This window comes from Paramormyrops kingsleyae, chromosome 7 (genome assembly GCF_048594095.1).
Source record: "Paramormyrops kingsleyae isolate MSU_618 chromosome 7, PKINGS_0.4, whole genome shotgun sequence".
Classification (NCBI taxonomy): Eukaryota; Metazoa; Chordata; class Actinopteri; order Osteoglossiformes; family Mormyridae; genus Paramormyrops; species Paramormyrops kingsleyae.
Genome location: NC_132803.1, coordinates 4,047,977 through 4,060,912, shown reverse-complemented (window position 1 = coordinate 4,060,912; position 12,936 = coordinate 4,047,977). Strand labels below are relative to the sequence as shown.

Below are 12,936 nucleotides of genomic sequence, written 5' to 3'. Positions count from 1 at the left end.
ACCACGGTGCGCTGAGACGCTTTCCCCATTCCCCATTCTAAGGCACGGACTTGTTACAATTATTACGGTTTCCATCTGAATTTCTGAAGCAGATTTTTATTTATGATCATCTCAAACCCCCCCCCACACACACACCCCCCCCCCCATCTACCCTTTCAATTTCAAAAGGAAAACACATTTGCAATTACCTCAATTTCAGCCCCAATTTGAAGTGCAGGTCCATTCGTAATTACGTCAATTACATGTGAGCTTAAGCAGAAGTGCATTCACTGCTATCGTTGTCATTTGAAATGAAAAACGTGAGTGCATTCCCTATTATCTCACCCTTTTCCCTTGCCGGTGTTAAGCTGAAGTGCACCAATGGTTGCCAGAAGCTTACATCCCTTGCCAGCTCGTGCAAAGCAGACATGCTAAGACTGTTTAGCAACAGAGGAGGCTTATGGAGAAGTTTAAACCAGGCGGCCCATCGCTGCCATATTGAGAGGCTGAAGGAATTACTGTCATTTTCTGGTGACACCGGCAAGCCAAGACGTCCATAAGAAGTAAGGATTTACGGCTCGCAATGTTGATTGGACGGAGTAGCTCAGCCTTCCGGTGCAGCTGCGGGAGAGGGGCATCTTGAACTGCCACCAAGTGGTCTAAACACGACCATCGAGCAAGTAAGCGAACGAGTGTTACCTTATCGTCTTTGTCGAATTCCTCGTCCTCGTCCCCAAGCATGTCCTCCATCTCTTGCTGCTGATGGTTATGCGAAACAAAGACAAGAAAGAGAAAACAAATGACATCAACTGAGGAATGTATTCCATAACAGATGGCGAAAGAACAAGTGTGGTCCTAAAATGGGTCTTCCTGTGGCTAGAAGCCTCTAACAATATCCTCCGAGCACACGGCACCTGGCCCGTGGCCTGTAATCTAAATAGCTTCATCAGCAACTCGGACACAGTAAGGCGAGTGACTTGGCTCGCTGACAGCGAGTCTGGGCGGTTTCAAAAAACACTGTTCTGTATGCAGCGTACGCCATGATGGATTGACCGTGTTGTTTGAGAGCACTACAACTCGAACTGGTGATGTCGGCTAAAGCCATTGTCATGGATGATACACATCCAGGCCGTCACCGGCTTGCACCCCTACAGTACCATCCAGCAAGTAGTAGAGTCTAATCAGACCCCACACAAACAGACTGACAGACCAGGAACTCATCTTCCCAGAGCTGTGTTGTCCATCTCGTCTCCCGAATCTGCAAACTGACCAACACGTCACTTCTCGAGAAGTATTGTGAATATTGTAAATTGAACCTACTGTACAGTCGCAAACAGCGAACAACTTATTTCACTGCACATTTATAGAATCCCCTTCTTAAATGGTTTATTGCTTCCTATATGTTTATTCTCATTTTGATAACCTATATTTAAATTTTAGCGTGTTTTTGTGATGGCTGCAAAAGGATGAGATGTCGTGAAATTTTCTCATAAGTTGACAATAAAGTTTTCTTTTATCTTATCTTATTTTATCTTATCTTATCTGACGTAGTGGCTACATCCCTAAGCTGACAAAATTTCCCTTCATTTTTATCTGTAAGTAACGTTAATTTTAATAGAAACAGAAATGAATAATCCTGATTATTATGCAGAAATTTTCCTACATTGAAAATGGCCTGTCACTGCATGCTTTATCAGTTAATTATGTATCCATAATATAGGTAATTATTTAAAGAGCTGGAATCTCCAGTCATTTCTGCATCCTATCATTTTCCTTAATGTTGATTCCCTCTTCAAACCACAGTGAGAGCAGAACGTTTTATAAACATTGTTACTGACCTTAAAATGCTAGAATGTGAATTTTGAGTTTTTAGTAATTATCCTGCAAAGGCTCATCCCCAAAAGATCCCAGATCATTTGTTGGCTTCCCACTGTCACTCACGGCCAATGAATACTCAGAAACAAACTCTGCAACCCAACTAAACTCAAGACTGAAACATCACACGGCTGTTTCTGTCTGCACTCATCTTTATTATCCGTTATCCATAAAGTCACCCGTTACTGAAAGTCTTCACCCAGCAAACAATAGAGCAGACTGCTCGTGCTTTACTGCACTTCCCCTGATGATTGCCATAAGCCTCTTATGTTAATGCAGATTCTGCCAAACAGCTGTGTGCTTCGGGTAAACAAGAGCGGGCAGTAACATTGCGCGACTCGATCAATAACGGCGCAGAGTTCAGCCACAGTTGAGCCGCGCGGGCCGGTCACTGGGGCACAGCGCTGCGGGCCTACACCAGCGTCCTACATTAACCGGCCCGTGTCCCTCCCGGTGGGGAGTGGGCGGCAGGACAGGAACCGTGCCAGCCCCAAGAATATCAATTAAAAGTGCAAACAGAGGGACACAGCGGAAAGGAGGGCGATGATGTTGTTAACGACGTTACCTACAGTACCACAAGGGACACTCGCTATAGAAGCCGTATGAAGAGATGGAGTGTGATCGCGGTTTTGGCTTTTTCTCAGGTGCCAATGTCGCTCTACCCTTGGTATGATGTTTGACTTTGAAGAAAGAGGCTGGTAAAGTTTGTTATGGAAAACTTGCTCTTCGGGATGGCAAAAAAAATCCAGCAGATACAGGTACTGTAGGATTGGGGGGGGGGGTGATTTTATTGACACCTCTGGGATGCAAATGGGTTGGTGAGCCGAGTAAAATGCACAAATAGCTGTTCTGTTCACCATCAAAAGCCGGAAATCCCAGAGAGACAGGCCATCGATCTCGATCGCTCTCTCCCCTCACATAGCGAAGACTCACTTTATACCCTTAACAATTCACAACATTCAAGACATCCACACCCTCCCTGTGTCTCTCATTCCTACTGACGTCATTTAAAGCAACTTCCTCCTTAAATGCTCAATTCCTGAACCTCAGTGTTTTAAACCTCATGGGTGACTGCAGAATAAATAAGCACTGTCTTAGTTCCCTAGTTTACATGATCACCATGTAAACGATAACTCCACATACTTTATATGTACCGAAAGTGCATCTGCGGAAAGACGAGCGGCTGTGCTGCTACCTGGCAAGATCTGAAAAGCCTTAATACCTCATTTTCTCTAACACAGGGTGATAATTGGCACTTGATTATTCTGATTTTCCGTAATCAGTGTGTAAAGATGCTGTATCTGGGATCTTAGCCCTGGCCTCCGGCGTGACAAGCTCTGCGGGAGTTCAAACCGAAGCCATCCAAGTCCAAGATGAAAAGAATTTTTTTTATTGGAGAAAAATAGAACCTCTGACGCAGCCCAGCTGCTTTCGGCCCAGACTGCTCCTACACAGCATGCAGACCGGAGACCCCGGGGCTCGAGTTTAAGATAAGGCTCCTCAGGCACCCCAGAAGTGTTGGAGTACACAGCTGGCAGCAGGGGGCGCTGTGATTAAGAGAAAATAGCCCCAGAAAGGGAGGGGCTCTTTTACCTTTGAGGGATGCTCTTGACCTGAATTTTCTTCAGTAAAATGACATGTCCTTGACTGTCTAAAAAGAATATAATTTGCCAAATTTGCCATACATAACTTATATTAAAAAACACATGATGCAATATACATGCTGAGAGTAAGGTAAAGCGTGATCCAACAGACGCCGGGGGAGAACCTCGCCTGAGGAAGACCATGGCAGCCAAGCAGACATCTCCATATGCTCTCTGCTACGTTTATGGTTCTCCTCCATAAGCCAAGGGTCCTGTCCATCAAAAGCGAGTGCTGGTCATTTAAATCAAAGCATGTTTGTGTGCGTTTCCACCAGATATCCTGCTTTCCTCCAGCAGCCTGACAAAAATTAAATTAAGTTCATTGTCAGTAGGTGCTTTGCACTAGACAGGGATGGATAGTTCAGGTTCAGAAAGTACAAATCCAAGCCAAGATTTTGTTTCAACCAACCAATTGACTGCTTTGTGACTCTTTATACTTAACTGGTTAGGTGAAACACCTAGGCCTGGATTTGTACCTTCTGGGCCTGAACTTTCCACCTGTGGTACTAGACCGGCACCACGTGCAGAGCGTCCCCTGCCTGACGCCCTATGGCTCCCGGAATAAGTTTGGGGCTCAGTGGCTTCATCATGTGGAAAATAGATGTATGATTATAAATACTAACAGGGATACTGAAAGTGATTCTTTAATTCAGATCTATCCCCATTAGATTGATCCGTAAAACCAGTAGAGGGACTAATATATAATCCATTTGAAGCCCAGATCAATATTTCAAATCTTGTAGCCACTCCTGATTTTTCAGAACTTTGAAAATCTGTTGCCTGATCTGGGATGGCATAAACGCGCAGTGACCCGAAACCTACGGAGAACGACTTCTACTGATCAGCAAGTCGAACAGCAGCCGCAGGAAGTAACGGGCCTACCTGAAGATCCCCGCTTGGACAGACGCGGCCGCATGGAGGGAAATCTCTTGCACCTTTTCCCCATTGGTGCAAACCTGTTCCCGCTGGCATCGAGAAAGTCACAATATCAGCCGCACTAGGAATAAATAAAGCATAAACGCGACCTGATTGTTTATAGGTCTTTACATGAAGACTATGCAGGTTTCATAGCACAAGTGTTAGAAAAGTGACCGGACTGGCTGTCTGTGAAGCAGGAGGAGCACAGCCCTGGAATGTGCTGTCAAACTGGGGTCTCTAAGCTTATAGTCCTGGCCAGAGGTCTGGCACACTGCTTCTCCATTTCACGTAATCGCCATTGTTCCGAATGTTTTGTGCACACCACGCTAAATCCAGAATGGACAGTGAACGAAGCAGGGTGAGCCGGAAATCCAATAACAGGTCATGAAACAGGGGAACGCATGCTAGAAGAGTGGAAAACAATAATAATTGTTTTTTTCCCATATTTTGTGGAAAGAAGGATTACAGGCTAACTGCACAGGCCCCTCATTCTGTCAAATACCCAGAGAGTTAAAAGCCAAACCTTGTCATCCCATGGTTGTGATTTGCAATGCTGAAGTTCAGGGGGCAGGGGGACTCCCACACCGCTCGGGGGCCTGCGTAACACTGCGTCACACTGCGTAACACTGCATCACTGGCATCCTCAAAGGGGAACTCAGTGAGGCACCCGGCGCCGTACGAAAAACACATCTAGGAGCTGAGAGTGTCAGAGGATACCCCCCCCCCCTCCTCCATGTAATCCCGTCTGTTAATGAAGTGATGGGTGGCAGCAGTAGAGAAGCACAAGGTGCCGGCTGATGGAGCAACTCCTTTGTGTGAAGCCTGTCTAATTACACAACAGGTCAATATTTACTCTGCGCTAAGAAAGACTGTCTGTCAGCATAACCACTGCAGTCTCCACCACACAGAGCTGACCAGACCTGCAAAAATTCCATCCAACTTTACATTTACCTTTCTGCTCTAAAGTTTCGCAAAAATAGTTTTTATTTCAACACTTGGGGTCATTCTGTTGTCACTTCCTATTTCCTGTATTGTATCTGAAAGGGATAATTTAATATTTACATCTCTGGTGAGCCCCCCCCCCCCCCCCCCACCTCTATACCTCTTTTTTATTCATTGAAATTAATTGTAGATCAAATGTATTCTAACTGTAATGGGACAAAAATTTGAAGCCTTTCAATTAGTCTCAAATGACACTAATGTCCCTTGAAAAACAACGCGCTCAGTAACTCAAGCTCAATGCGGCGGCTTATTGCTCCTGCCCTGTAATGAACTAATTGGTGTTCCGTCCAATGGGCAGAGCCGTATTCCGGTTTTATTCATTCCAAAAAGAGGGGGGGATGGGGGGGGGGGACATTCCAACCCTCTGGGCTGCCAAGGCAAGGACACAGTCTTCATTATATACTTTGCCATTATACAATTATATGCATACCCTATAAAATATATTTCCCTCTGCCACACCACGTCCTGATCAATGCAATCTGTTCATGTCTGCTTTCTGAATTAGATACGGCTTTTATACTTTTTGTCTCAACATCTGGCAGGACAGCCCTAATGCATTCCATACAAAACGGCCCTTTTTGGATTAATCTGGCAGTCATGTTATTTTGGTCAAAAACTAAAGAAAAAGTTGTAATTTCAGTCATCTGCTATGTTTCTTTGAGCTTTGCATGCATTTTGTATCACTATAACATTAATAGTTAAGTTGTACTACTGTAGGTTACTTTGAATTAATAGTATTATTTAAGCCTGTGGTATATTTCTATATATATGCTTTTATTTTGTTTTTCTTAATATTCTTGTTATAGTAGTAATATAACTAGTTACATTGTAACTGAATTTCTCTTTACTGTACAAGATGCATCTCTACATAAATTTTATAGTTTGTTTTTATTTTATTTTATTTACCAAGTATAACTGTTTTCAGAAAACTTTTTTTGTACCTTCTAGGCCAGCCTTGGAAAGTATCCACACAATTTAAGGCAAAAGCTCTTTCTTGTGTTTTTTTTTTTTTCCCTTGGCTTGAAAAATGTATTTACCGTTTGAAAATTGGCAGCGATGGAACTTTTGTGTTAGAAAATGTTAAATTCATTTTCTCGCTGCAAAATCAATAGGAACAGTGAGATGACAGGGCTGAACACGTGCAGCTGAAAGTTCTGGATCTGGCTTCTCTTTGAGGTGCAAAACAAAATGTTTATCACTGCCCACTACTGTGTCAATCTGACCGGTGCCTGCTTCCCTCAGTTTAATGACCAGAGTCAAGAAACAATATCACAAAGGCTGCACTTTTTCACATTAAAATGTTTAAAATGTGCATGCCAGGCTGATTCACGGAGATCCTTGTCAAACAGAGTTACGTAGGTGCCCTCTCTTGATTTGATCATCCCTGCCTGGACACCATAAAGCACGAAATAGAGAAATGTGGACGGAATGGAGCGCTAACCTGCTACTGGGGAGGTATGCACTGGGCGTCCTTACACCCATTCCTGTTAGCCAAAGCCTAGTTAGGCCACGCTGGCTCCCGTCTCCCTAATGAGGACCTGGGGCGTATTGGCCCCAGCTGTAGCCCTGGAGCTGCGGACAGGAGGCAAGATGTTATAAAGTGGCGTCGTAGCTGCACACTGACCACAGCCGCTATGTTTGTGTGCAGCAATTTTCAATATGGCAGCCGCAACCTGCTGTGCACATCCAACTTTGTGATTTCACCTCCAGCACATGAAATAGCGGACTTGATGATGTGTTTGGCTCAGGAGTACCGTGCTGCTCCTGACCCTGAAGGTTCAGCTTTAGCTTGACCCAGGGAAAAACACGCAATGCAAACGAGGTACTGCATGACAAATGTATGTGGCCCTTTAAAAGAACAGAGGGAACGTGACACCCAATCAGACTGAATGCCGAGCAATTTCAAAGTGCAGCAGTAATGCTGTACATCGCAAAACCTGTTGCATGGTGTATGGCTGATCTGGGGTCAGTAGTATGGCCTTGCCATTCACAATCCCAAGGCTGGACAAAGGTGAAGGATAGACAGCAGCTTTGATGACTGGCAAAAAGACCACAAACGTGTATAAGAAGCAAGACTACAGTAAGTGTTACACTGTAAATGTGATTATAAATTAATTACCATGGTGACACCCCATAAAAATGAATCAGGAGACACAGACTGGTCCGGAAGTGCAGATTAATTATTGAAAATGTCTGACCTTAACAATGCTGGTTACATATAGAGACCTGCATTCAGTGTGTGTTTAAAATTGTATTACTTAATTTCTGAAATTCATGTAAAAGATGTTATGAAATGATTTTGATGTTATAACTAGGTTACCCTTTCCAACAAAAACAGACTTGAAAAAATTGAAACAATGCTGTCATGTGACCTGATCTGTCGCTGTGCATTTTAAATGCAGTGAGATAATTCCTTTACATTGCATGAACTCTTCTATGCTACAACAGACCTGCGTGCTGAGATGTCAGAAAGGCAGCTGTGCCACGCAATCGTCACACATTTATGCTGTCAGAGAAGCGCCAAAGCAATTAAGGTTAAATACCTCAAGGTGCCAAACGATACTAATGTCCGTCCCATTCTGGGATTTTGACTCGCACATTTTTGGCGATGAATCTTGCTCTAGGAGGGTCACAGTGATTTTCTTTTTTTTGTGGGACAATAGGGGACAGATTGGGGGGGCACACAAGAGCCAGCGGTCAGACGACTGTAAGTCAAATTTGTGGCTCACCACCTAAAATCTGCAGAAAAACAAAGCTTGTGAATATTTTTTTTGTTTTTATTATTATTCTTTCGGCCTAGACGAGACTGTGGCCGGGACGAGCGACGAGGGACACGTACCGAAGCCATCAGCCGTCCCCGCAGGAGAAAAGGCACAATTCAAGGGGCATTATTTCCCGGTATCCTCATGTGAGGCTAAAGGAACCGCAGTTTTCCGGATTCTGACCTTCACAGGGACACAATGGTGTCCTTTTACGTGCCGGGTTCCTGGACTAATTAGCAGCGGGGGTTTATCCGGGCCAGCTAAGCAACACGGCTTCGTCTCGTCTGGAACGGGTGTGCTCCAGAAAGCCGTGCTGTGGAATCCAAGGACGCCTCCCCCCCCCCCACAAACACACACCCCATCACCGGCTCTGAAATACTGGGGGGGGAATGTAAACCGCTTCCTCCATATGGGCCCTCACAAAGAAAAGGGTTCTGAAAATAAACATGGGGAGGGAGCGTTGGGGGGGCTCACAAATTAATCAGGTGGGGTCTCGCTATATAATTTATGTTCCCGCACCATCTGAATGTGTACTGATGCTAACATTTGGATGTTTTACAAACCGAGGGAACATTCCCAGCCTGAGGGAAGGAGAAGAATTCACCCTCTGCTCTCTTTCTCTCTCCCTCTTCCTCACTCTCTCTCTCTCTCTCTCTCTCTCTCTTTTGTTCTTCCTCCTTTTTGCACTCCTTCTTAAGTGGTCTGGAATTTATTTGGCAGTTGTGGGCTGCACATCATCTCCGGGCCACTGCTTGAGCTTGTGCGTCCATGGAGCTTGGGGGGTGCGGGCTGTGTGTGTGTGTGTGTGTGGGGGGGGGGGGGGGGGGTCGTTTTTGCGTAATCAGAAATTACTGCCCGTCTGACTGGAGCAGGAGTCTCTGTCCTAGAGACGGAGCCATCTTGGTTCAGGTGAGCCAGCTGCAGATGGTTTGGGGGGGGGGGGGGTGACTACCCCGCCTCTCCACCTGCAGTCCTTCATTTCACTCCCAGGTGATTTATGTCCGTTTCGCAAAGAGGCCACTTCAGCTTGACCCTTGCTGACTTCTGGCCTTAGAACGGCAGTCATTAGAGTTGAAATAAACACCAACAATTCCTATAAAAGCAAGACGTCATTTCATCAGTGCAGGGTGTTAATCTCCAGCAGGCAGGTCCCTCGCTCTGAAACACCAGCTTCACAGTTGTGGTTCGTTATGAACTCTTTCTTATTTTTGTTTCTCTGCTGGCCTGAAAGAAACCAGCCTTTGCCGTAATCTGTTTGCGTGTAACTGAAAGCAGACTACAGAGTTCGCGGTTACAGCTCATCTGTTGTGGTTACAGTCGTCAAAAAGCAAAACAATAGATGGGGGGTGGGGGGTAGAGATGGCGACAGCGGAACAGGAGGGTCTCTCCGTCACGTGTTTCGTATCAGACGGACTCAACTCAATAACCCCGTCTCCAAAACCTCGACCTGAACCTCCAGGCCCTTTCTCTTCAAGGAATACGACAAATAAACAAACAAACACAGAATAAAATTTCAAGGCCAGTGCGGGCAGAGTATGGTAATAATAAAGACTTTACTGCTAGCCAGAAAATCTTACAGTTTTTCAAACCTAATTACCCTCAAAATAACCCTTTATAAAAGATCTCGGTCATTAAAACCTATAGTAATACCTGAAGTAATTAAATATTTTTAAATTATTCTAAAATATGTTCTTTTATTTGAAATTTAGAATTGACCGAGCAAACAGGAAACTAAAGTTCTTGCTTTTGGCCACATTTCTTACAAGCAATGTCTCCATCTAAAGGTGTGTGTGGGAACTGCACCCTCGGTTAGCCTTGACGTGAGAAGAGCAGTGATACAGCTGGGGTCAGGGCTTGACGTTATTTTTAGAAGTGTGATACATGCAAACATATTTATGAACATTCAACATTTTATGCAGCATGCTACATTTCGGCAGAGTTTTTACCTAGACTGGCTTTGGTTTGTCCATCAAAATAATTCGCCAAATGACCGCAGTGGTTGCCATACTGAATAGCCCAGGTCTCCGATGTTGCTTGAATCTCCATTTCCATCACATTAACCCTTGATTTGCTTAGAACAAGCTCGTACCTAGAGTGAAATATGTGACCTGAGTGGCAATAAAGGCCATACAATCAACACCCACTGACTTATGCGTGAAAGTGCTCCCTACCTAGCATAGAGTTTTAATAATTAGCGCTGGCGTAGCCTGTGGGGTTGCGAGATCGACTGTGTTCCTCGACATTAAACGGCTTTCACGGCAGTGTCGTCTCCTGCCCCATATCGCAGGACAGCGCCAGCAGTACAGAAGGAAACAGATTCCATAAAAGGCCATAGAATCGGTGAGTGAATGGTGACGGCCTTGCTAGTGGGGATAACAGACAGCGAGGTCAGGCCCCCCAGACCAACGCCGGAGGCTTTTATGCTGGGGGGGCTGGAGACTTGGGGGTGGGGAAGCACACCATAGGAATTGCTTTTATGATTTTAGTTCATAAACTACGACCATTTGCTAAACTTCGCAAATTTAATTCTGAAATCTCACCGTGCACTGCCCATCTCCGGAAAATTTAAATACATCCTGAACAGGCGTAGTAAAAACTTCGCCAAAAAAAAAAATTAAAAGATTATAATTAATTGTCACTTTTCCGACACATTTGGCCTGTCCCTCTTGATATGGTGTCGTAATTCTTTTCTCTGCAAACGCAGGAGGTGCCTCTGCCTTAGACTTCCACATTCTCATTAATGACCAGCTTATTCACATCCTGTTTCATAAGCATAATTTGTAATTTTAATTCACACCGCTGTGGAAAATTACTTTTTTTTTTTATTCCTCCATTATCTAATACGAATCAGAACCATTGCTTTAACTATGTAATCATGAAAAATTAAGATTCCTGTTAAAAACCTGATTTCTTAATTGGGAAGCAAAAACCTGCAAAGAGGGTAACTTATTAAATTTAATCACCACTGTGTTCATGATTTCACTTAAATTTCAGCTGCGATATCCTTCTTTTTAGCTTTACAAATACACTCGTGTGTGATTATGAATACTGACTTTGGCATGATATCGCTTTGACATCATTTAAATGAGGAAAATACATAAATAAATTAGGTGGCAGGTGAGAAAAATAAAATAGCTTAGGAAGGACAAGTAGCAACGTCTTAATTTCTTCCCCACATTTCCATTATCTTAAAAAAAAAATTCATTTAAAACACAAATAAACTGCACCACGCAGCCAAAACTACATCAGTCTTCCTTCCGTAAATATTTGGTATGTTGTCGCAACAAGAAAATATAATACAAGAAATGTACAACGATATATCGTTCAAACAAACGACTAAGAAAGGTCAATATGGTTCTGACTCATATTAGATATCGGAAAAGTCATTTTCCACAGTGGTGTGAATTAAAATCACAAGTATATTACACATTAATTGGTTTAAATTTAAAATAAAGGACTTAAATTTATATTTAAAGAAAGCAATAAAATAATTCTAGAATTTTTTTTGCATATATTGTAAATAATAAATATAATTTGATTTCATTTTATTTTATTTCATGGAGTGGTAGGCTGGAATGTTACCTTGGGGCGTTTACTTAATTGTTTGGAGATATTTTATTAGCTAATATATTTTTTTTCCTGACTGCCTGTCAGGATTTGATAAGGAACCCGGCAAACGGGTGTATCACTGATGAATGTGGCAGGCAGGCTGGGCACATTGTAGACACCCTCCATATGTGCACCATGCATTCCACCTGTGGGTCAAACTGCAGCCCTGACAACCACGAGTGAGACACCCCCCCCCCCCCTCAGTTGGGAGCGTGCAGGCTGCGAGAGCAGGAATGGGGACGGGGATGGGGGTACGATCAGGGGGTCCGTGGACCAGGCGGCCAGCTCACCACATCGCCCTGCCGCGCGTCCCGGCCAGCCGCCGTGCGGACGTAGTTCCAGATCAGCAGCAACAGCAGCGCCAGCGGCACCATGTAGAGCTGGAAATTCCAAACCACCAGGAGGAAGAGCTGAGAGAGAGGTGGGAGGAGAGTGGCAGGGTCAGAGGTCACGGGGGAGCAGCCTTTACATACACCTCCTCTATCATATCAAAATGTAAAAATAAACAAATAAAACTGAAAAGGACAAATATGTGTGTTCAATACTGTTTGAATTCTGTGAAATTCCACTGCACAGCTGCATGAGAAGCTTTTCCGTACGACTTTATCATTAAACCTTCAGCCAGACCTCTGCTTCTTCTTGGGTTCTCTGTGAACGGTATGCAGCATTTCACACACGTGTCAGTCTGTTTGGCCGTGTATGTGAAGCACGCACAAACACACGCATACCACCAACTGAAATATAAGCTGTCCGTGATTCAAAGCAGGCACGACTCCCCCCCCGGGGAAGCACGGCAATAGCCCCCGCCGCAGACCCCAGGTCACCGCAGCGATCCCGATCGAGGGCTTTCCTCACTGTATTACTATCACAAACATGGTGATTTGCAGATATCTGTCTTGAATAAACTACACTGCTTTCTGGATGCAAAGAACAAGAAACCGTCAGGCTGTATACATTAAATATGCAGCTTGGCTCGGTTCTAGTTATCCAAACTGTTAAAAAATCTGTGTTTATTTTCACCTCCTGAATTCTATCGTACTTATATATTAATTTGGAGGAGGGGGCAAATTGTTTTCTAAGCTCACTAATTGACCAACCATAAACTGCTTCATATCCTCACACCGCTACATGCTAATATATATGGCTAG

At 44.1% G+C, this 12,936-nt stretch overlaps 1 protein-coding gene across 9 annotated transcripts in view; it reads right to left on the bottom strand.

Moving 5' to 3' along the window:
* The window catches only part of LOC111860033 (multiple C2 and transmembrane domain-containing protein 1-like), a 139,435-nt gene that overhangs the window by 20,680 nt on the left and 105,819 nt on the right, over positions 1-12,936 (bottom strand). For 8 of the 9 annotated variants that reach the window (XM_023843299.2, XM_023843336.2, XM_023843327.2 and 5 more), the window contains exons 16-17: positions 12,079-12,198; positions 679-738 (exon numbers count right to left, since the gene is read on the bottom strand). In XM_023843299.2, the coding sequence (XP_023699067.2) occupies positions 679-738; positions 12,079-12,198 (180 nt within the window). The remainder of the gene's footprint in view (positions 1-678; positions 739-12,078; positions 12,199-12,936) is intronic. The other variant, XM_023843310.2, reaches the window with a different exon arrangement.